Raw genomic sequence first — 24,289 nt, forward strand, 5'->3', positions numbered from 1 at the left:
GCTATCCTCAAATCCCAAGTGTCTGTTGCATGAGGTAGTAGAGCACCAAGTGTTCCTTAGAGCTGAGCGTTTAATTTGATGTTTCTTAATTCCTGGAGACTTCCACCGCTGAGCCATGAAACAAAGTTAAACCAGTGAGCTGCAGAACAGACAAGGCTAAGACGCCAGTTCTTAAGGGATAATTACAGGATGCTTAATCAGGGCGAGAGTAATTCCTGTTATCCCCCCTTCCCCCCTCCTCGCACTGCACTCCCCTGTAAGGGGTGGGGAATATGTGAAATTTTGGCAGAGGGCAGTCAGGTAGGGCGTCTGGGATGGGCAGGCTGTATAATAGGCTTTGAATAAGCTTTTGTTGAGTGAATGCAGGAGCCTCTGGGGCGAGGCAGCTTTCAGAGGCCTTCAGCTGTGACAGTTCACCCGCCCAGGGCTCTCTCTTTAGGGGAGCAATGCTTTTAGGGATCGGAGAAGAGCTGGGGTGGGGTGGGGAGGGCTGGCAAGAACCAGGGACTGCTCTCTTGGCCAGGGCGCCTGCCTATTTTATATGTCGACTGCGACTGATTATCAAAGGATGGGTTACAAATACACATAACACAAATTTAGATACATTCAGTGAACAACTTCTCCTCGGCAGGGGTAAGGAAAACTTTTAAAAAGTGCGGTGCTTTTTTTCCCCCTGGAAAAGATGCCCTGGACTTTTTGGCGGCCCAGGCGACGGCGGTTGGATTCCGGAGCTGCCTGGGAAGGGAAAGCGGGGGTCGTCACGACATTCTCAGACTGTCCTGGACCGCGGATTCAGATCTCACCCTGGGGAATGCTCGGAGGAGACCCGAGTAGGGGCCGACAAAGAGGAGGGAGGGCCCTAGAAGAGAGGTAAATATGAGTTGGGGGACAGAACCGCAGCCCAGAGCATCCAGGGGTCTAAGGTGTAAAGGGACAGAGTGCCGGGGCCCTGAGCAGCCGCCCGGAGAAGGGGCGAGAGCTTGTCTGAATTAAAGAAGAGCGCGACGGAGAAGCCAGGAGTTTAAAACCGGGGGGGGGGGGGGGGGGAGAGGACGCGACTGAATCTACTCTGATTCTGTTCAAGAGGGGAGGTGGTTTTCTTAGGGGAAAGGTGCAATAAAAGAAAAAGTGGAAATGGCGACGGGGTGCAGTGGATGCGGCAGGGCGTCCCAAGCCCGGGCACCCCCCTGGCTCCTAGGTGCTTGGGCGGGTGCGGGTTGTGGGACACCCCACCCCACCCGCAGGACAGGACAGGCGTCTGAGACCCGGAGGCCTCTCCTCCCATCCCCTCGCGCTGACTCTCCTTTGCGTCCCCTCCCCCGCCCAGCCACCGGGCCGCAGAGACGCCAAGCTCAGACGCGAGCGCTGGGCGCGGGTCGCGGGCGGGCGAGGTGGTCTGATCATGGCCCGGGGGTTGAACGCGCGGGGCCGGCCCGGGAGGTGCGGGCTGCGTGGGCGGTGTAGGCTGGGCGCGCTGCTGGCTTGCGCCGCGTGGACCGCGGGCTGGGTGCTGGCGGCCGCGCTGCTGCTCCGCATGCACCCGGGCGTCCTCTCCGAGCGCTGCACAGACGAGAAGAGCCGGCGCATCCTGGCCGCGCTGGTAGGTCCTGCCGCCGCTCTGCCTCGCGCCGCGCACCCTTGAGGCAGAAGTGGGCTCCTCCGCGGGCCCCGGGAGCCGGGGACTCGGGCGCGGCCATGGATCCACGGGGAGAGGGCGGTCCAACACCGTGCGTGGAATGCCCGACGCGCACCACCCGGTCTTCAGTACGGTACTCTGTCCAGGAGTACTCTGTGCGCGGGGGGATGCCTTTCCCCATTTCGCCCAAGTTGGTCCTTTGTCCCAAGAGTTTTCTTGCCAGACTGTTCTCCCGCCGTCCCCGAGCCCTCGCTCCTAAAGAAGTTTTGCCGGTCTGGTCAGAGTCCCCCGACTCGGACTGCGGGCTCCGGGTCCGGCCCAGTGAAGCCTTGGGCAGGATGGGGACCACGCCTCTGCCTCTGGGGTCCCGTTCTCTTGCTCAGCCTCTGATCGGTCATTCTAACCTCGGCTACACCTTGCTAAGCCCATGCAGACGGCTAGTGGAGCCTCCCTGCACCCCAAAGCCTCGCCCCCCCCACCCCTTTTCCCGGAGCGGTGTGTGGGACCCAAGACAGAATGCATTCAGGCGAGCGGAGCGCGAGGCCCTGGGGCCCTAACGGCTTCCTAACAGGGGAGGCCTGAGCGCTGCTTACCTGAGCCTGGTAATTAGGGGAGAGAAAGAAATACTGGGCCCCAGATGCGCACTAGTTGATTCGAACCTTGGCTGCTCCTTAGTTGCTCTGTTAGGTTCTAGAGATTAGATGCATTAAGAGACTTTGATAGAAGTAGGAATTCCTAAAAGGAAGGCTGAGAAAAGTTAAGGTACCAGCCATTGCAGTTACATTAAGTGATTATTCACTTCCTAAAATAGTGACCATCTGAGCACTTGGTGTGAAGGGTGATCTCTTTTCTGAGAAATCTTCAAGAAATGCATGGGAAGTTTTCAGTCCAATTGCTTACATATGGGTGAGCTTTTTGAAATTGTAAGTTTTTCAAAACGTGGTAACATAAAGGCTTTCAAGTAAATGATTATTTTTTTAAGTGACATTGAAAAAATTAAAGAAATGAGATGAAATGGACAAGCTAAACCAAATCATTTTCCCTGAGTCTGACATGGCCTGATGAATTGATAATGTTGGTGAGACATTCATTCATCCATTCCCTCCATCCTGTCTATCAATCATCTATCATCCGTCTATCAATCTATCTATTCACTGTTACACTGAAGTTCTGCCAAGTTTTCTTTAAGTTGAAGGAGCTCATTGTATTTCTCAGTAACTCATCTAAAAATTCCTTTCACTGATAAAGTTTATTTCCCTCTATTTTAGGGAGACTGACTAATTATAGTAAGAATTAATAGTTTGTTAAGGATGGACTACCCATTTACAAAAATAATAGTCTTTTAGATTAAAATAGAAAAATAGAAAAATAGAAAAACAAACCCTGTTTTTTACCTTTGGTTCAGTGAGAGGAGGCCTAATGGAAATGAAATAGCCTAATGTAACTTAAGTAATTGCTAATCATAACTTTTCCAGCATTCCAGCTCATAAATTAAAACCAATTCTGTTTGGAGGCTTTACCAGTATATCTCCCATGCCAGCCATCTGGGCCTTTTTTAGTCTGACATAAAGCTGAAGAGATAGGTTCTGCCTCTGAAGGCTCTCAATCTCTCCTGCTGCCAAAAGAACAAATGATTTGAAGTGCCATGTCTGTCTGCCTGAGGTCCATGTGACATGGCCTCAGTGACTGACTTTGGGGAGCATCATTTGGAGGCTCCGTCTGAAGCAGCTGTTTCTCTTGCCATGTTCAGATCTGACTTCCCTCTCTACCCTCTCCATTCTGCATTTGCCGATGGGAGCCCCCTACAGTCCCGTGGCTCCCTTTTACCCAGGACACTGTGAACTAGACTGAGGTATGAATAGGACCCCAGTCTCCACATCCCAGACTCTGCTGGGCCCTGGCTGCCACGCAGAGGCTGGTATTGTGGCATTGTGGCCTCCCAGGACTGAATCAAGCCTCTGTCTCTCAGCTCCCGAGCACTCTGAATTCATTCTGCCTGGCTTTTATCCTTAATAATAAAACTGGCTGTTATTTTTCTGACTGGCCTCCAGACTCTCATTAGCTTTCACTCTGAATAGCAGGGCACCGAAGGAGTGCAGCTGAGCCCGAGGGAGCCCTTCTCTCCGGCGGCAGAGCCAAGAGAATGGTGGTAAACCTCTTGAGTGTGGCTGGGCCCTCCCACCAGGTAGGTGGCACTGCTGGCCTGCGGGGGAATTTGTAATAAAGTTGAGGGGCTGGTTAGGAGCTGGGAGTCAGTCGCACCTGGTGGCCCTCAGCCTCACCCCACTTCCAGAGGGGCCCACCACACTCCACACTCAAGATGGGGAGTTGGAAGAGCCAACTGGAATGGTTCCAGGGTCAAGCCCAGGGTCTTCCAGCTTTGGAATTTTCTAGGCAGACAGCAGCCCTCCTCTTTACTGTGGCTTTTTAGTACACTGCATAATCAAGACATCCTGAGAGGTGTCTAGAGCCCCATTTCCAGGGAACTGTGTCAGGAGGCTGTGCCAGGCCGAGGACCGTTGGGCCTGATCCCATCTACAAGCCCGACTTCCGGTTCTGCAGGCCGAGCACTTCCCACAGCAGTAGGGGGGACACTAGCTCTGGGCAAGCTCTGTGCTGAGTAGTTTCACATGTGTCATTTCCTTTAATCCCAGAGAACCTCTGAGGCAGTGCTTCTGCTCTCCCCATTTCACAGATGGTGAAACCAAGAGAGGTGAAGTAATTTGTTGGGATTCACAGTTACTGTGTCATGGGGCCAGGATGTGACTCTGCAAGTAGAGACCCCATGTCAGTAATTGGCTTTTCCATGACTGAAAAACCCTAAGTAACAAGTGGGCATTCTTAACCCTTCCATAGCACATCACTGTCAAAGCATCTCAAAAAGATTCCCACAGACTCTGTTATTCAAAAGGTTTAACTCCCTTTTGGCTAGTGAGGTCTCAAAGTGACTTAATGTAGTTGCCTACATCAGTGATTTCTTTTTAATAGAGCAGCATGATCTTTCTTTGTTCTGATAGAAACCTAAGGCCGCAGAGGGACTACAGCAAACAGGGCACATACCCAGAATGAGTTTACAGCAGGTAACGATGCTGCTGCTATTTTCCTGAGTGCTTTGGCTGTGACTGTAACATCCATACACTAAGGGTTGCATAGTGGCCTGGCCAACCGCTCTGAGACTCTGCAATGCCTGCAGAAGGACTGCCCTGGAGGAACTCCATTGTGAGATGTGAACGTTGCTAACCACACGGGAACTTAATGCTCTTTAAAGACAAAAACAAACACACAAAAGAAAACCCAGCCCTAAGACATGACCTCTGAGACCCTGTCACCGGTTTCCCAGACTAGAGGGGACAGGTTTTGTTTTTGCCTAAGAACCGTGATACAAGCCAGAGAGGTTCTAAGTAACCACCGCTAAGAACACGTCCTATAGGAATCGCTGGGAGTGTGTGTTAGTAATCTACAAGAAATATGAATCCACTGTGAGTTTCATTAATGAAAAAATACCAGTTAATGAGACTTTAACTTTTTTTTCCTCCACTGTATTTTAAAATCTGATACCTGTAGATTTTGTATGCACACCAATTTGGGTACAGAAATGTGCCTCATACTGGCAGCTGAGCCCTCCTCATATTCAGAGAAAAGTGATTTTTTTTTTTCTGTCTTTTTAGGGCCGCACCCTCGGCATATGGAGATTCCCAGGGTAGGGGTTGGGTCAGAGCTGTAGCTGCCGGTCTACACCACAGCCACAGCAATGTGGGATCCCAGCCGCATCTGCAATCTACACCACAGCTCACGGCAGCTCTGGATCCTTAACCCACTGAGCAAGGCCAGGGATCAAACCCTAAGTCTTCATGGATACTAGTTGGGTTCATTAACCACTGAGCCATGACAAGAACTCTTGAAAAGTGATTTTTTTTTTAATGGAGTTAAAGTATATAAACCACTTCTATTGAGTTAAAAAAAATTAGCTACCTCAATAGGACATGCTGCTAATAAAACAACTTCACTATTGTTTCCAATGTGACAATTTTTAATTGGCTTGTAAACTTGTAATTTGTACTTTAAACTTACTGTCATTTAAATGCTGAGCTAAGTCTTTCTCTGAGTGTAGCAGGCACAGGCATGCAAAAAGATCCTGCAGACTCGCTCCAACACTGGTAACCCAAAGAGCTACAGTGGACAGATTTTACATTCCATATCAGAAGAGTAGGAACTGATAGGTCAGAAACACTTCATCATAAAGGGTGATGACAAAGAACAGCTCTGTGCATAGTTTGCTTTAGTATAAACTATCTCCTATGACAAATGACATACCTGGACCACGGAAAGTTATGTCAGAAACCTGGGGCATCACCTATGGTAGCTGCCTGTATGGAAGAAAGATGCTTTGGTTGGGGAAACAGATGGAGTTAGAAAATATGCTCAACCCCTAATAAAAATGGGTCTAGAGGTTTAGGTTTCCTAAAAGAGAAGAGAATAATATTTCTCCTCTTCAATGGGTTTCACGCCAGTGTCTCCGGCTCCCACACTAGCATCCAAAGGGCAGAGCCTAGCTGCACTATCCTCTCAGGAGGCATGTTTGTAGTGTGGTGGTGGTGGTGGGGTCACCCCATTCCCCATGTAGCATGAGGGCCTGAGGGCCTGAAGTTTAGGAGAAGTTCCCATCCGAGGGTCCCTGGGTGCCTTCCTTCTTCCCCACTGCCAGCAACCAAACACTCCCTTCACTTCCAGAACTTACCCTACGGGGCCTCTTCTGAAGGGTGACCCTGGTGCCTCCCCACCACCAGCCACAAGGCCTATTCTAGCTCCTGTTTCCTGTGGGGGGCTCTCCAACCCTACCATCCTCCCAGAGCCTGCGGGCCTTACAGCCACACCACTTCCCGTCAAAAACCATGGGCTTGGAGAACAGGCCTGAAGGGAGGGTCATTCCTTTGGTCACTGGGACTGCACCTCCTGAAGTCAGGCCGAGCTGCACTTGGCTGGAGGTTAAAGGCTTTCCAGGTGACCCTGAGATGAGGCCAAGAGTTGAGAACCACTGGCCTTGCCAAGTCCTTCACTGACAGTGGTGGAAACTGAATCCCATGCAAAGGCCTTTGCCCGCATCACCCAGCTGGATGGGAGGCCTGCTTCCTAAGGCCTGGTCCCAGGCCTGATGGGGAAACAACCGTGAGACTCTTTCAAGTCCCTCACTTCAATGTTCCTCTCCGACCCAAGCAGCCCTGTGGTTCATCATCCTTAGGGTTCTCTCCACAGCTGCCAGGAGCACCTGGGTACAGGGACCAGTCCCATGCCCTTTCAGGCCAACCCCTCCCTGGCCCAGTGTGACTGACTTTCCCCTTCCTTCCAGTGCCGCGACTACCTGGGCGGTGCACTTGGGGGCGACCTCTGCGAGGACCTGTGTGTGGCGGGCCGGCTGAGGTACCAGCGCTGCCTTTACTATGAGCGGGGCAAGAAGGTGCTGCAGGCTGACTGGCGCGGCCGGCCTGTGGTCCTCAAGTCCAAGGAGGAGGCCTTCTCCAGCTTCCCACCACTTGGCCTCCTGGATGACCAGCCTGAAGATGAGGACAGCAGCCGGGGGTTCTCAGAGGCAGAGCTCCTCCCACTGGTGGTGGGGGAGGTCAAGAGCGCGCTGGGCCTGGAGCTGGCCAACGGCAGTCTGGGGCACCTGGGGCTGGGGTGGCCGGGCCCCCGGCTGCGGGGCCAGCTGGCCAGCCTGTGGGCGCTGCTGCAGCAGGAGGAGTTTGTCCTGCTCAGCCTGCTGCGCGGCCTCAGCCCGCACGCCCCGCCTGTGCTAGGTTCCTGCGGCCATTTCTATGCTGTGGAGCATCTGGCTGCAGGCAGCCCCCGCCACCGGGCCCTCTTCCCCCTGGACGGTGTGTCCCAGGGAGGCCGGGGCCAGGCCCGGGCAGTCAGCGGCGTGGCACTCAGCTTCTTGGACATGGTCAGCCATTTCGACCACGACTTTTCCCACCGCCTGCACCTCTGTGACATCAAACCCGAAAACTTTGCCATCAGGAATGACTTCACGGTGAGTGACACTGGGGACACATGTTTATCATGTGTAGGATGGATGTCAAGTCTGAGTGTTCATTTTTTTTTTTCCTTTCTTTTTAGCGCTGCATCAGCGGCATATGGAGGTTCCCAGGCTAAGGGTCCAATCAGAGCTGTAGCTGCTGGTCTACACCACAGCCATGCCAGATCCGAGCCACGTCTGCGACCTATACCACAGCTCACAGCCTGATCCTTAACCCACTAAGCGAGGTCAGGGATCAAACTTGCAACCTCATGGTTCCTAGTCGGATTCGTTTCCGCTGAGCCATGACGGGAACTCCAGGTCTGAGTGTTCATAAACAAGAGGGTTTATGAACCTTCTAGCCTAGGACAACTCCAACCTGTCAAGCCTGTGAGGGTGCCTGAGAGAATGCAAAGGACACAGGTACCTGCCACCCCAGGAACAGGAGCATGAGGCATTTTGTCTTCCTTGAGGTTGTTCAGGTTTCTCCAAAGCACTCTTCTTAGCACCTTCGTAGAGCTAATTTGAAAGCAACCTCTTTCTTTGTGTAGAAAACAAACTTCAGGAGTTGAGGAGCCTCAGGAAGGATGGCCTTTAGGGGCTCTTGTACAAACACCCAGTGGGGACACTGTTTTCAGTGATGATGGGCAACTTTTTCTAATACGTTCTTCCCTGAGAGAAGAAAGAGGCTGCAGTTAGCTTCGCTTCCGTGAGTAAAATTTCGACAGGGACACGTGGAGGCCTGGTGCCTCCCCCATGGGAAAACTGCCCAGGGGACATGTCAGCCTCTGCACTGCTCTGCAGAAGGCATATGAGTTTTATGTCCCACTCCAGGCAGTACAGGTGTACAAAGAATTACCTGAGGTGGAGAACAGCAGCAGGAGGACTTCAGTGTTTCACTATACGATCCCCGCCCAGGTTCCTGCAGCTAAGGGAAGCTGGCATCTCAGATGAACACTACAGGCATCACCGGTCATTGCATGGGGTCACTCCTCTGCTGCAGTGAGTTACTCCTTACTCTCACATAAAAGGGCTAGCTTTCCTCCCGCCACCTCAGTAGGCTGGTCATTGTGGCTCTTTACGCTCTTCATCATAGTTAAAAACATTAAGGGAAAAAAGGAAGATACTAATACTGCCAGCCATGGGCTTCCATGGCAGATTGCACAGGAATGCCTTCTTAAAAGAGCCTGAAATCTAGAAAGTGACACTTGCCACCACTTCTCCACAATCAAGTCTCTGTCACTGTGAAAGGCAATACAGCATCCTCCCAGAACTGCTTTGTCCTTACGCACTGTTCCAGCTTGCCCAGAGAGGCTGAGAGGCTCCAAGTGCGGAAGGGAAATAGTGGAGAGGTTCTGGGCAGTTCCAGGAGGGTCCATGTGCTGGCATGAGTTTTGAAGGCACTCAACCTTGCCTGCAGTACCCTGGACTCCGCTCAACCCCTCCAGAGGAGCTATGAGTGGGAGGGATCCCAGACTCACTTAGCTTATTGCTTAGAGCTGAGATCCTGTCGAAGGCTTCCCTCCATGGTGAGCAGGGGGATTAGATATTGAACATGAAGGCCATCTGGGGGACATGGCCACCTTAGGCCCTGGGAGAGGAGGTGTGCTGTCCAAAGAGCCAAGGCTGTGGCCAGTTCCTTTCATCATTTGATCGTGTCTGCTCATCCAGAAAGGTCATGGAGTGTGTGTGAGGAACTCAACAGGTGCGACGAAGCTGAGGGCACTGAGAGGCTAACTGGGCTGGATTCCCAGGAAAGGCTTGAGGAAGCCAGTGGGGCTGACACGTCTTCCCCAGGAGGGGGCAACATGGGACCTCCCTGCCTTATGTCCACTGGAATTGTGCCTTCCGGGATCCTGAACACAACAGGCATGAAATATTTGTTCCATGAAACTCTGACAGCCCTGAACGCTGTGGGCCCTGGTGCTGGAGCCCTTGGGCCCTTCCCTCTGCCCAAGCACTTGCTTGTGAGACTGGGAGGGAAGGACAAAGGATTCCCCTGTGCCACCCCAGCATTACTGACCTTTCTTACAGACATTGAGGTTCACAAAGTGAGTTTTACCTATGATTTCACAACTTTTAAGTGAAAACCAGCATCAGCATCACCGGAGAAGCTGTTAGAAATGCAAATTCTTTGACTCCACCCAGCCTCCCACACCAAGTCTGCAACAGGGAGTGGGATGTAGCTGTCTGTGTTTTAAAAGCAAGCCCTCCAGGTGATGCTGATGCGTGCTTACTGTGAGAACTTGCAAGCTAAGGGACCAGCAAGTAGGCCCCCCTTTGGCCCAGGCTGTGGTGTTGCCCAGGTGGAAGGAGGTTGTGTCCTTCAGGTGACAGACAGCTAAGAATTCATGACTCACAGTCACTCACTTTCTCCAGGTCCCCTTCGCAGGTCTTGAGAATTTGTCCAGTGGCTGCAAACGAACCAGGAAAACATCCTTACTTCATGCTCCCAAACTATTGCCAGCAAGTGCTCTTTTCAAACAGATAATGTTTCCTATTCAGGAGGCACAATTTTTAGTGGAGAATGAAATAATCCTTACTAATCCTTTTTAATCTGATGCCAAGTCTAAAGATGATGCAAGTTAGGTAATTTTGTGCAGGAAGAATTTTATGATTCTCCTGATGTTATCTAAGAAACCCCACACAGGTTTTTCTGTTCATTTTGTTACTGTTCTTATTTTAGGTTCATAGAGTTATGCTTACAGTAGCTGCAATCCATTCTACATCATCACCAAAAATTAAAAAATAAATTTGGCTCTTCCTGGGAGATGGAAGAGAGATGTATCAGGGAGCTGAAATTCCACCAGGGGTCCTAGGGAAGCTGGGGAGACAGCAAGGAACTATTGAAAGAAGAGAAGGATCTTGCAGCCCCAAAAATAAATTATGCAAGACAAGAGACTTATTAGCATAGCCTAATACATTTTTGGTGTATTAACCAGTATAAATAATGAAATGAGCTTTTTTTTTTTGGCTAAGTAATGAGATAGGAAGAAATTGATTAAAATGATCATTTCTGTTTGTGATGCCTGAATTAGTCATTTGGCAAAGCTCTTAAATAGGAAAAATGTTCCCTGTTCTTTATTGTCATTAGTCTCTACATATTTTGAAATAAATTATTTTCTCTCCTCTGCTTTACTGAATAATCTCCAAGAAACTTTATTGCCTTCCTGTATGAACCCTGAAGAAAAAACAAAGATAACAGCCTGGGAAGTGCCTCACAACTCTCATAACATTGAGAAGAAAATGAACCCTTTTTTGAGGTGCTACCAAAGGGAGGGGGCTAATAATTAGAGGTTGACCTGTGAAGGCTTGTGAAGTGCCACAGACTCCAGCAAATTCATCAAGTCTTCTAATAGCTCTTTAATACCTTGAAGCTATACACTGCTTGATTTGGGCAGAGTCCAGGTTTTTGCTCTTTTTTTTTTTTTTTTCTTTTTTTGCTATTTCTTGGACCGCTCCCGCGGCATATGGAGGTTCCCAGGCTAGGGGTTGAATCGGAGCTGCAGCCACCGGCCTACGCCAGAGCCACAGCAACACTGGATCCGAGCCACGTCTGCAACCTACACCACAGCTCACGGCAACGCTGGATCGTTAACCCACTGAGCAAGTGCGGGGACCGAACCCGCAACCTCATGGTTCCTAGTTGGATTCGTTAACCACTGCGCCACGACGGGAACTCCTGCTCTTTTTTAAAATTTATTTATTTTTTTTAATTCAGGTGGTGGAGGAAAATCTGCATAATTTAGATGTTATTTTTTTCTGGTTTTGAAGCCAGGAAGATAAATCTGAAGTTCTAGGGGGTTGTTTTCATGCTGACAGTGGGACTTAGTTTTTGATGCTGTTGGATCAGGGTCCATAGGTATCAACTCTACTTTGAGAACTTTGGCTCTGCCACTTCCCCATCAGCTGGAAACCAGTCCACTCAGGTAACAGGCCATAAATAGACAAGGTGGATCCATCGCACCCACAACATGCTCCTTGAATGAGGTTTCTTTTTGTTGCTTATATTCACAGGGATAGATTAGCTGTGTCTAACAGCTTTTATATTTCTGAGTCTTGAATGTCAGAAATCACAGTGATAAAGCAATGGAGGGAAAATCATTCTTAAGATATTTCAGAGATTCAACTTTTAAATATGAGAAAAATTTTAAAGAGGAAGAGTGATACTAGTTCCGAATTCTAGGCTTTCATTAGTAACAACAAAGGTATTTTTTGCAGTTAAAGTCTTTAAGTACAGTCTGTGCCAGTCTGTGTGTCCCCAGCACAGCCTGGCTCCTTTTCCCCGCTGGAAGAGTTTTGTGCACCCACACACCTGTGGGACACCTGCACCCACAAATGGAAATGGGGGTGCTGCACAGGCTCCCTCTCTGCTTAGCTAAGAAGGGGTCCTCTTTTTTTTTTGGCTGCACCTGTGGCATATGAAGGTGTAAGTTCCCAGGCTAGGGATTGAATCTGAGCCACAGCTGAGGCAATGCTGGATCCTTAACCCACTGCGCTGGGCCAGGGATCAAACCCGCATCTCTGCAGAGACCCAAGCTGCTGCAGTTAGATCCTTAACCCAGTGAGCCAGCTTCTCACTGGGTTAAGGATCTGACTGCAGATAGCCATGTGCTGTTTCTATTTTAGGTGGTGGCTATTTTTTCCTTTTTTTTTTTTTAGGTGGTGGCTATTGACGTAGACATGGCCTTTTTTGAACCTAAAATGAGGGAAATTCTTGAGCAGAACTGTACGAGAGATGAAGACTGCAATTTCTTTGACTGTTTTTCAAAGTGTGATTTGCAAGTACACAGGTGTGGAGCTCAGAGAGCCAACAGCAACCTGCAGGTGAGCAATGCTGCCAAACCAGTGGGGTCCCTGTCCTGTATAGGGGGCCCTGTTCTCTCTGGCTACCTCCGTCTGCCCGGTGATGTAGTGAAGGCTGGCACCCATTCCCTGCCACCTGGGCTCAGTGTGTGCAGTAGGCAGGGGAAGTGGGAGAAGGGGGTCTTTTGCTTTTTGCTGTCTACCGCAGGGTTGTTGGTCAAGGGACCCCATGGGCTAATGCACGGTGTCCCCAGCACAGCTGTGACTGTGCTCCCCAGCAGCTACAGGGCGCTTGGGTAGCTCTTCTCTCTGGGTCTAATTTCTGAATCTACACACATACACAGTGAGCACCCAGAGGCTGATCCACCAAGGATAAGAATGGAAAGGGGGCAAAGCAGTCCTGAAAACTGGCCAAATCAGAGATGCTGGGCAGACATCAAAGTCCTGACAGGTGAGGGCTTAGGGCTAGTGGGTGGTTAACAGAGGGAGAAAGTGAGCATCCCACGTCCAGGAGACCAGAGATCCAGCTCTCAGATCCAGTCTGGAGTTAGTAAGACCCAGGTACAGAGCTGAAGACCCCAGCAGTAGAAAGGCATCTCCCTTCTTTGGGCAGAAGCTGTCTGCTCCTGGCCTCACTCCAGACGCTCAGGTGTGTGTGGATGAGCACGAGCTCACAGGGGCTGATTACAACCAAGAAGAGGTCATGGCAGGAAGCTGGGCTCACCTCCACCACTGCTGATCTAAGCTCTAGCCTCAACTTTTCTACTTTTTATCCTCCTATCCAGTCCACTCCCAGTCTCACCTCCGTGCAGTCTGTTCCTCCCCACAGTCCTCCAGCCCGTAAGACCAATTATCCCCAGTGTAGACCTGTGATACAGACTTAGAGCAGGCCAGAGCCTAGAGGCACGTCATGCCACCACAGAGGACTGACCTGGGAGACCTGGACAGCTGTGGTTAACCTGGAGGTCCTGGACCAGGTCGGAAGCCCTGAGGTGATGTGGTCTTGGCAGCCCTGCATCGCAGCTTCTTTAACTTAACTTGGACCCAGAGGCTCTGAGAGTCTGCAGTGCAGTCATTCTTCTTCAACTATGAGAACAAGATGTTTCTGCTAGAGCGTCAACCTCCCCGGGACCTCATTCCACAAAGTGGGAATGTTAACACCTGCCCTCTGCAGCACAGTGGGGGACTCAGTTATATCCTTAATATATAAAGGGCTTTCACAGAACCGTTAAGAGGCAAGAAGCACAAACATATAAAACTGGCAAGAGAACATGTAACAAATACACAGGAGATAAAATGCAGATGGCCAGAGAATCTGGAAAATATTTAATTTTACTATTCAAAGACATGTGAATTCGAAACCAGCAATAATGGAAATTCCTATTGTGTCTCAGCAGGTTAAGGACTTGGCATTGTCTTTGTGAAGATTCGGGTTCAATCCCTGGCCTCACTCAGTGGGTTAAGGATGCAGTGTTGCCACAACCTGCAGCATAGTTCACAAATGTGGCTCGGATCTGGTATTGCTGTGGCTGTGGCGTAGGCCTGCAGCTGCAGCTCCAATCCAACCCCTAGCCCAGGAACTTTCATGTGTCACAGGTATAGCTATAAAAAGAAAAAAAAAAAAAGAAGAAAAAAGAAAAGACCCCAGCAATAATAGGAGTTCTTGCTGTGGTGTAGCAGGTTTCAGGATCCAGTATTGTCTCTGTGGTGGTTCAGGTTGCTGCTGAGGCTTGGGTTTGATCCCTGGTTCAGAAACTTCCATATGCCATGGGTACGGCCAAAATAACAACAACAACAACAACAAACACCTCAAAAAACAAACAAACAAAAAACCCCAGCAATAATAATTTTTTTTTTTTTTACTTTTAACTATTGGAAATAGTTGTTAAAATGCTATTAATTAATAGGTGAGGCTTCAGGGAAATAAATAAGTGTCTATATTGTTAACATGATTCTAAAACTCTACATCTCTCTGGAGGGTAGGTGACTGTTAGAAATATTCACTCTTTTTAGCTGTGCAAGTTCATTTGTACACATATCTGATTACTGCCTTTAAGCAAAGAACTAGAAATGAAATTATGCTTCCTTAAGGATATGAGAAAATATGAAGCATTCAGGAAGTGAAAAAATGCCTTGTTTTGCCTGTGTCTGAGGTATGTGGAAGTTTCCAGATCAGGGATAGAACCCATACCACAGCAGCAACTCAAGCCACTGCAGAGACAGATCCTTAACCTGCTGTGCCACAAGGAACTCCCATTTTTTCCTATATTTTATAAATTTTCTACAGTTGTATGTATTACTTTCATAACTTAAACTTTTACTCAAAAACAAAACCAAAAAAAACCTGCCCTGCATCAATTAACAGATCAAAGGAACAGAATTTTTTAAAGTTGCAGGAATAGACCTAATGCCATATAGGCATCTAGTATGTGATAAAGATAGCCTTTCAGGCAAGTGGAAGGGAAGCTGGGTTATACAGTGAGTGGTACTGGTAAAGTGGGTGTTTGGAAACAACAAATAATCAAATTAACTCCTGTTTCACCCCTTATATCAAATGAAACTCCAGATGGTACAAAAATTTACATTTTAAAAAATGAAATCCTAAATGTTCCAGAAAAAAAAAAAGAGAGAATTAAAAATATTATCCTAGAGCTTGGAAGGCCTTTCTAATTACAGAACTAAGCTCAGAGGCTATAAGAAGTACAACTGACAAATTTAATCATCTTTAAAAAAATCCACATGGCAAAACCAAAACAAAATTATAAGAGGTATAAGCAAATTTAAAAATTAAGTGAGAAAATTGGCAAAATACTTGCAATTAGTCTTACAGACAGAGTAGAGGACAGAGGTGGCTCTTATTCCCCAGGTGCTGAGACTCAGAGTCCCCCAGGATCGTCTCTGGCCCACCTGGGATTCTTCACCACGGTTACCCCACATCCCAAAAGCAGTGTCTAGTGACTGGTCAGTCGGGGAGAGGGGAAATGCAAAGCCCAGTCCCCTGGCCTCTATAAGGAAAAACTCTGTAGACCATTCTGGCACCAGAAGTTACCTTCCCCCTCAGTTCTATGGAAAGATAGTTCCTGGGAATGCCCCTCAATAAATCCTTGCATGCAAACGTCCATCTTATAGTCTGCTCCCCAGGAAACCAACCTAAGCAAGAAGCTAATGTCCTTGATATATAAAAAGCAGTTACAAATCAATATGAAAAAGGCCAGCAGTCTAAAGAAATGTGGGCAAAGTATATCAACTTAACTAAAAACTTCACTAAAAAGAGAGCACAAATACTTTCAACTTGACTGATAAGAACAACACGAATTAATCCATTTTCATCCATCAGCTGGCAAAAATGAAAGACAACACACATGTTGAGGGCATGGGGGAAGCATTCTTGTCAAACACTGCTGTGAGAGTGTAACTCCATACAGCTTTCATGGGGTCAGTCTGGCAATATCTATTAAAACAAAAAAAAATGCACATACCCCTTGGCCCAGAAGTTTCATTTCTAGAAATCCAGTCACATGAAAATGAAAATGACATATCTGCAAGATATTTACTGCAGCATTTTTCATAATAGCAAAAGTTAGTGAAGAACCTAAATTTCCACCAACAGGGACCTAGCTAAATAATTTATGATAAAGTTACATGTTCAAGGTACAGCTATTAAAACAAATGGAATATCCTTATCAGAATTGATTTGGAAGGCTCTCTCTGGTATCTGGTTAAATGGAAACTGAGGCTATAGAATAGTGTGGGTAATATACTCCCATCTGTGTAAAAGTAAAAGAACAAGGAAATGCATATATATGCATAAATTCTCCCTAAGGACTTTCAAGGAAGTGGTTGCCTCTCAGGGCCAGGAGCTGAGTGTCTGGCTGTCAGGAGTGGGATGGAGACAAGATTACAGTCTACCTTTTGGGACATTTTCAAGTTTTGCACCTAGAAATGTATTATCAACTCAAAAAAGGAGATAATTTGTTTTTAAATAGAATCCTCATCCTTGCAGGAGTTGGGAAAGAGAAGTTCAAGTTATTTATCTCTATGAAACAGCAGCTCTATAAAACTGACCCATTTGTTAAATGTCTAATGTAAACTGTGAAGTAGAAAAATAGAGCAGCATATTAACTATGCAGCTCTCAGTCCAGCCCTCCCAAGAAGGAGGAAACTCTGAACGCTGTAAAACAGCACATTTAAGTTGAGAATGTAATGAGATCTCTGCATTAGTCAATTCCATACCCAATGAGAATGAAAGGCGGTGAGATAGCGGCTTGATTTTTCTCCTAAAATAGCACATCTCAAAGGCTCCTCTGCAGCTTTTCCTTCCAATGTACCTTTTCTGCAGCGAGCCTCAAAATACTATCACATTTGCTGCTCCTTCTCACCATCGCGTCCTCCGACCTTCAGCACAGCCTGGCCAGGTGATGATCACTGCCACCTACATAAGGCTCAGGAGCATGGTGACCGATGGGCTGGCGGTCTCAAGCCTAACCAGGGCCCACTCCTTACCCAGCAGTTCCCGCCTGTGACTTTCTGCTCTTTACTCTCGGCAGGGTCTCCTGTCCTTTCCGAGTGTAGCCCAGGCCATCCCCACGGGCCCTGAGGCTGGGAAGGGCATCTTCACCGCCCCCGGAGGCGGCTAAGGGTCCCGGCGGGAGGCCACGGGTCTCCAGGAGACCTGGTAGGGGTTGCGGGGCGCAGGGGGAGCAGGGAGACCTGCTGGCCTGGCCTAACAGTTCCCTCTGCCCCCAGGTCGTCTGTGACAAGATATTCCGCCACTGGTTCTCCTCCGCGCCCAGCAGCCCCGCCATCTCCCTGCCTCTTCGGCTGCAGCTGCGGGAGGCGGTGCAGGAGTGCGCGGCCCCCGGGACCCAGGCGGCGGCGCCCCGCGTGTTCTGGAAGCTTCGGCACCTCCTCCAGGCCGCGCTGCGGGAGCTACAGGAGGAGGATCAATAGCCGCTCTGGCCTCTCGGAGGCTCCTCTGGAAAGTGGTCCCGCGTCAAGAGAGGAGTGAGTCCAGGCTCGGGAAGCCCCCGTCTCGGACACCGTGTGAGGAGCGGATCCCCGCGGCCTTCCTCCTCTCCCGGCTTGATTCCTCTGCTGTGAAGCCACCGCCGCTCTCTGACCTCTCACTCTTTGGAAGTGACATGGGGGGTGGGGCGCAGCAGCTGTGTGTGAGCAAGAGTTGCAGCCGGGCCCCTAAGGACCTGCCCGAGTGCCAGAGTGTGCGTGCACGTGTGTGCGCAAGGGCAAGTGAGTGTATGTGAGGGCGAGTGCGCGTGAGTGAGGGTGAGAGTGCACCTGTGAGAGGTGTGCAGGTGTGTGAGTGTGCCTGACTGTGTGCCCCTGTGTGGGAGGCGCTGCGCTTCCGAGCAGGGAAGGTGCTTCCTCCGGCGTGTCTGCTGGGACCAGGCCTCGGTTGCCAAGAAGAGTCGCCTTTCTCCTGGAGTTGAGTACAATGAAACAAGTCTAATCTTCGGGACATGTAATTTGTAATGGCCAGTGTGTTGACGTATAGTTTTGTTTTGTTTTTTTGAAGAATGCATGGATTTTCAGGACTGTTAAGTGTAATAAGTATTTATCCCAGTACCTCTTACTTCCTAGCAGGGGTGGCAGGCTTAGGAGTTCCAAGGTGGAGCCAGGGCCTGGTGATTGGGCCTCAGGGCAGGGTGATGACCAGCCCCTCTCTGTGGGTTGAGTGGAGACCAGGCCACAGGTGGCTCCTCACAGGTTGGCATATTTGCTTCCAGGGGGTTCCCAAAGACCCTCTCCTGCAAGAGACCAAAAGGGAGGAAACCACATGCTGGTCACTCCCCTGGTCAAGCAGGTAGATCCCTGTGGAGCCGGCTAGACCTCTGCCTACTTCGATGGAGGTTCCGGTTCTAGTCCACATCCTGGGGCAGCGAGAGCTCAGCAAACAACCACAGGCCATCCTTAAGGAAAACCTAGAAAGGCGCAAGGAGTGGATAAGGAATTCTGTTGGCTTATGAATAGGAGACAAACTAATCTGAAGTCTTAAAATATTACAAATGGACAAATTCTAAGTATTTCTCTGTCCTTGCCTAGCCCCTTTCTGATGCAGGGAAGGGGAAACTGCCCACTTGTGCTTGTTCAGCTGCATTTCCTGGCTGTGCATCTGTCTGCACCTCTACTCACCGGCAGGAAGCACGTCTGAGGCAGAGCATCCTCTAAGGCCCCCCATTTCTAAGTTAGTGACTTCTCAACACTGGGGGGGAAGGACCCCTCCCCCCCCATCACCACTGGCATTATCCACATGACTATGAATTTCATCCAGGGCCCCCTCTAAACATATATATGAATAACTCGCTTTGCCTAATATTAGGAAAAAAAACTCATGTTAGTCACTTTTGTGGCAGAAATAAATTAAGGAGTTCCTGCTGTGGCTCAGCAGGTTAAGAACCCAATTAGTATCCATGAGGATGCGGGTTTGATCCCTGGCCCTGCTCAGTGAGTTAAGGATCCAGCATAGCTAGTGAGCTGTGGTATAGGTCACAGATGCGGCTTGGGTCCGGAGTTGTTGTGGCTGTGGTATAGGCCAGCAGCTGCAGCTCCGATTCGACACCTGACCTGGGAACTTCCATTTGTCATGGGTGCGGCCTTGAAAAGGAAGAAAAAAAAAAAAAAAAGTAAACTAAAATGTGCCACCGAGGCCTGGATTAGATTCTTAAAGAAGAGACTTGGCTTCTGTATGCTGGGCAGAGGCTCCGTTTCTCCCAAGATGTGCTACGTGAGGTTGTGTCTGTAGTGGTGAGGGTCTTACCGAACCTCAAGACCCTCTGGTCAGGTTCCTCTAAGGCAGGTGTGAAACAGAGGCTGGGGGAGGGCAGGAGGCATAGGGGCTTTGCTGTCTGTGCCTTTAAACAGTTGGTTTTTGCATTGTGAGGGCAAATGGGTCTCCTGTGGTTAACCTGGGATTACAGCCCTTCCTTGGCCTTGGTCTGAGCTAACCTTCCAGGCAGCAAAGGGAAAAGATTCCTTTTCATTTCAACTAAAATGGAAACAAATGTTTATGCTTGTTATGGAGGCTGTGCAATATGTAATTACCCAACACAATAGCATTTTTATTGAAGAGAGCAGTTTATTCCTTCCCCTGTGTCTGACTACCCTTCTCCCTATCTGTCTCTATCTCTGTCTCTCTCTCACACATACACCCCATGCCCCTTTCCCATCCTGCCTGGAGAATTCATCTAAGGCAGTCTCTTAGACTGCGGTCAAATTCTGTTCTTGTTTTTGTTTTTTTCAGTTTTCAAACTCTTGCAAAATACTGCTTTTATATAATAAACAAACATGGTATCTGTATTTAATATTTTTAATATAAGTGAGATTGTTTTTTGCTTATCTGATTGAACATCCACCCAACTTGTAGGGGAAAAAGTCTGCCTAAATGATTTTTGTTTTGTTTTAATAGCACACATAGTAGATAGAACATGCTCAGAAGTGTGTTGATGGGACTCGAAAAAGATATTATAAAGTGAGCTCAGCAAGTACAGAGTATTCCTTTTAAAGTTTTCTCCAAATTAAAGCAAATGTTTAGTTCATCTCCAATCCCTCACCAGAAGTCAATTTTCATAATTTATCTTGATAAATTATGTTTAAAAATATTTTGATGAAATGACTCCAGATTTTATGCCCTCTTGGATTATAGATGACAAACCTTAACTACACAGAAATTGTAGGAACTGCAGGCCAAGGGCTATGACCACATGAGACCTGGAACTGGTCCACAAGGGGTGGACATCTTGGCAATGTCACATGGCCACAGATGTTTTTAACCCTCTTTTCAATTCTTATCTCCTCACAGGAAGCGAGTAGCTAGCAGATCACAGATATGCCACCTCTGAGAAGTCCTCTAGGCTTGCCTCCCATGGGTCCTCCCCCCATGTTTAGCACCAACCATCTGGGAACACAAGGGACAAATGCCCAGGATGTTAAATTATTGGAGGTATAGCTATTTTTAAAACTTTATATGGAAGCTATTCTTCGTGCAGCCGGGATGGGAGAGTTAGGCTGGAAATTTCTGAAACCAATGACCTTATAGAGAAATGGTAATGTTTACTGTGCTGGCACCTACAGTTTAGGTGAACACATGCCACTGTGGCTCATAACATACAGATCTGTCCCGCCTTTTGGGTTCTGAAATCTGTGTTGAAGGCCCTGATTACCTGACTTTGGCCTTACTCCCACTCCTTGTGTTTTTCCAGCAGATGCTATTTCATTCTTCTTACAGATTGCTGAAGTGAAGTTCCATGAGAAATCCTATGGGAAAATGTTAAGAGCAAATGCATTTTGCTGGGCCCACTTTGAGTTTCTTGGTGGGGCAACTGCTTGATCAGGAGTTCCAGTTTTTCTTCCTGTCTTTGAGAGAAGGTTCCAGGCTTCAGAAACATGCCCACCCCTCTCTTTGCCTCTTCCTCCAGATGCACCAGGTTCAGCTGTTTTCTATCTCCTCTTCTAAAACTGCTAGCATCCACTGTATTTCTCACAGGTCTATGGTATTTTGGTATAGCAACCTGAACTAAGACAGTGTCCCTCCCCTTAACGCTGCCCTTGACCTTGTCCTTAACCCAGCCTGAGACCAGTGGGTTCAGCAATGCAGGTGTGAGTAGCAGAGAGCCTGCCAGAGTGTCAACAGAGCAATGTCAGGGTGGCCAGAGCCACTGACCCCTCAGCGCACAAGGTCCCTCCTGGGCAGAGCCAGCAGCAACTTGCTTGTCGGAAATGTCATTGGCTGTGAAGAAAGGAGCCAGCTGCTCCCAGTAAGTCTGAACCAATGAGAGGGTTGCCTGTAGGAAGGGTCTCTTCCTCATTTGCTTGGCTCCACATCCTGTGTGTCTCCACGAAGACAGTATGGAACTCCCTGTTAGCGTCTGTGCTGCCTCTTGCGTGTTGGGAGGCTTAGACCCTGCAAAAGCCTCCTTGCATTGATGCTCCTTGCAAGGCTGCTTTCCTACCATGTCTATTTGCCCTCAGTGGCCTGAGCTTGCTCATGCTTCAAGAAGACCTGTAAGCCAGGGCTGTGTACAGAGATCAGGGAGACGCTCGTGGCACTTAGCTATGGTTAAGGAAGGAAGCTGGGGTATACAGCCTCACTTGATTTATTTGTCCTTTATTTTCCCCTAGTAGAACCCTTAGAGGAGTAGATGGTAAGCATTGTAGTTATCAAGCAAGAGTCAGGACAAGTCAGTTCAGGTTTTCAAAATGTATTAACATGAAAAGTATACAATTAAAGCATTCACAGTCATTTTCTGGGAAGGAACACACTTACTGGAAATTACAACTGCCTTGGCAAACGTGAGGTGATTGGTCAAGCACATTTGCGGATAACAAAGAAACATGCACATTCAGAGAACTTTCTGGAGAAAAGCACTGTGAGAAACACACCATTCTTCATTTTTATGTTGTTCCAAAGCAGCCTGTCATCTGGATAGGTTTTCACAAGAGGAGTGAATTTTCTCTTAGCCATCTTAAATTATTTTCTCTCTTTAGTCCCAGCTTTATTTTATTGTCCTGTGTCAGGACATACAAATTGACTTGGGTTTGAATTAAAGTGAGTATGTGCTTATTGGAAGCCTCCTGAACTTGGTGCCAGAAGCCTGGGGTTAATGGTTCTGGTTCTCATGCTCTAGTTGTGTAACTTTAGATGAGGCAATTACCTTCTGCCTCAATTTTCTCACCTGCAAAATGTGATATAAATGTTCTTCAGGGAACTGCATGAGATAAAGTAGGGGAAAAGAGCCTGTGAAGTTGGCTGGGGATTAATGCACAGATGCAAATATTTCCCTCTAAAATACATGCATTTTAACCCACTTTAACCATTTAAATCAATCCCCCTTTGGCCCATGCTGCTGAAGAGGGCTTTCCAAAGATCAAGGACAGAGCAGAAAGGGGTCAGGGCTGGTGGGGTCTGCTGGATGCGGCCCTTTTTGGGGCTGGCTAGAGAAGAGCTGGAAAAGGCGTTCCTTGATAGGCACAGAAAGTTTCTCTACTTACTACTATTTTTTTTAACTCCCCAAAGTCAGGTTTTCTCTCATCTTTTCAGTCTGAGACTGAAAGGACCTCTTCTCTTGTGTCAAGAGTAAGGCCTGGCTCATAGAAAACATGCTGAAAAGTGTAGCTGGTTACAATTACGATTCTATCACTGTTGCAACTTCTACAAAAGCCACTTGTACTGTAACTACTATTGAGAATTGGCCCCAGACAATCCTACAGGGAAAAATGCTACTTTGGACCCAATCTGGCACAAGGCAGGGTCTCGGTCACAAACTTGGAGCTGGCAGAGCGTTGGAACCTTAGTCATCCATGCAGCCCCTCTGAATAAGATTGGTTGACACAAAACTGAGGAGTAATATTTCTCCATGAATTGTCCTAGGATCATCTGGAGGCTTCTGCGAAATGCAAATGCCTGGATCTGTAATCAGGGTCTGTGGGGCTAAGGCTGCCCCCAACCCCCTGCTCCCTGATGTACCTCAGAAGCTCAGAAGCAGCTTCTGTGTGTATAATTGTGAAGGCTGTGACCAGCTGGCTCCCCAGGAGCCTTGGCTGGAGTGTGATGCTTACAGCTGGTCTTTGTCCAAGCAAGCTCCTCTGAGCTGCAGGGCCTTTAGTTGGCTTTTCTAGAAAGGATCATCTTTACATAAAATAATGGCCTGCTCACCAACTGCTTTCGCATAATAGACATAGAGGTACAACTTCTGTCCCTCCAACTTCTATTTCTTCTATTACTTAAGTCAATTGTCACAGCCCCTGTTTGCCAAACTCCTGACTGGTGGTCCAGGAGTGTCACTGCTCTGACCCTTCAGCTGCCGATATTAGCAGAGAAAGTGCCATCTTTTCCCCATTTCATTGTGAAGCACCCCCTAAGACAGCTCCTTGCTCCCTCTCTTTCACAGTCCAAAGAGAGTGCCCTAAGCTCGGCACAAGGACAGAAAATATGCAGTCACCCACTCAGCATGTGATCATTAATTGAGAAAGATTTTCCCCACTCCATTGAGCTCATTCCGACCCATTTACTCTCTCTCACGATGTGCCCTGAAAGAAATTTCCGGTCTGCAGCAAACTGATTCTAGGACACTTACCAGTTGTCCCATTTAAAAACACGTCTCAAGGAACTGTGTGATCATTTTTAATGGCTGTAGAGGGCTTTTCCCATGGATGCTTTTCCTCCCGTTCTTAGCAGGATCAGTCTCCTCCCTCACATTCCTCAAGACTGTTGGTGTTTGATCTGGTTTTCCAGATGACATGAAACTCAGGGCCACTTGTCCCTTCTCACACGTTTCTCTTCTGAGCAGGGGTAGGTTCTGGAAATATCTGCCTATCTGGAGAGGACCTGGCTGGCCCGGATCCTTACCTTCCTTCAAACCATGTCTTCCAGGCATAACCCTCTTTCAGAGAGCTGGAAAGACAGGTCTAGTTTCTACCCCTGAGCAGTCCTTTTTTTTTTTTGCTTTTTTAGGGCTGCACCTGCAGCGTATGGAGGTTCCCAGGCTAGGGGTCAAATTGGAGTTACAGCTGCTGGCTTACACCATAGCCACAGCAATGCAGTATCTGAGCTGTGTCTGTGACCTGCACCACAGCTCAGGGTAACACTGGATCCTTAACCCACTGAGTGATGACAGGGTTCAAACCTGCAACCTCATGATTACTAGTCAGATTCGTTTCCTCTGTGCCACGACAGGAACTCCCCCTGAGCAATGCTTTTATCACAGTGCTTCTTCCACTGGAAGATAGCATATTTGTCCCAAACCTCCTCTCTTCAGACTCTCAGTGCTTCAAACCTTCCTTCATTGCTACTATTTTCCTCTTCCCTAATTGCTTTTCCT

The 24,289-nt window shown here is 48.4% G+C and overlaps 1 protein-coding gene across 4 annotated transcripts; it reads left to right on the top strand.

Annotated features, from left to right (window-relative positions):
* Window positions 1-762: 762 nt before the first annotated feature.
* Window positions 763-19,783, top strand: DIPK1C (divergent protein kinase domain 1C). Of its 4 annotated transcripts, none has more exons than XM_084976981.1 (5): window positions 763-870; window positions 3,718-3,821; window positions 6,984-7,664; window positions 12,312-12,476; window positions 17,202-19,783. In XM_084976981.1, exons 2-5 carry the CDS (start codon window positions 3,780-3,782, stop codon window positions 17,403-17,405), a joined length of 1,092 nt encoding a protein of 363 aa, XP_084833107.1. In that variant the 5' UTR covers window positions 763-870; window positions 3,718-3,779; the 3' UTR covers window positions 17,406-19,783. The 4 variants fall into 4 exon arrangements, with proteins under 4 accessions (XP_084833107.1, XP_084833093.1, XP_084833100.1 ...); XM_084976967.1 differs by lacking the exon at window positions 763-870 and adding an exon at window positions 1,361-1,600 and having other exon boundaries at window positions 3,715-3,821; XM_084976974.1 differs by lacking the exon at window positions 763-870 and adding an exon at window positions 1,361-1,600.
* The last annotated feature ends 4,506 nt before the right edge of the window (window positions 19,784-24,289 follow it).

Source organism: Sus scrofa, chromosome 1 (genome assembly GCF_054392235.1).
Source record: "Sus scrofa isolate SSC_HxYL_T2T_F1_AM1 chromosome 1, Sscrofa_HxYL_maternal_Yorkshire_Landrace_v2.0, whole genome shotgun sequence".
Taxonomy (NCBI): domain Eukaryota; kingdom Metazoa; phylum Chordata; class Mammalia; order Artiodactyla; family Suidae; genus Sus; species Sus scrofa.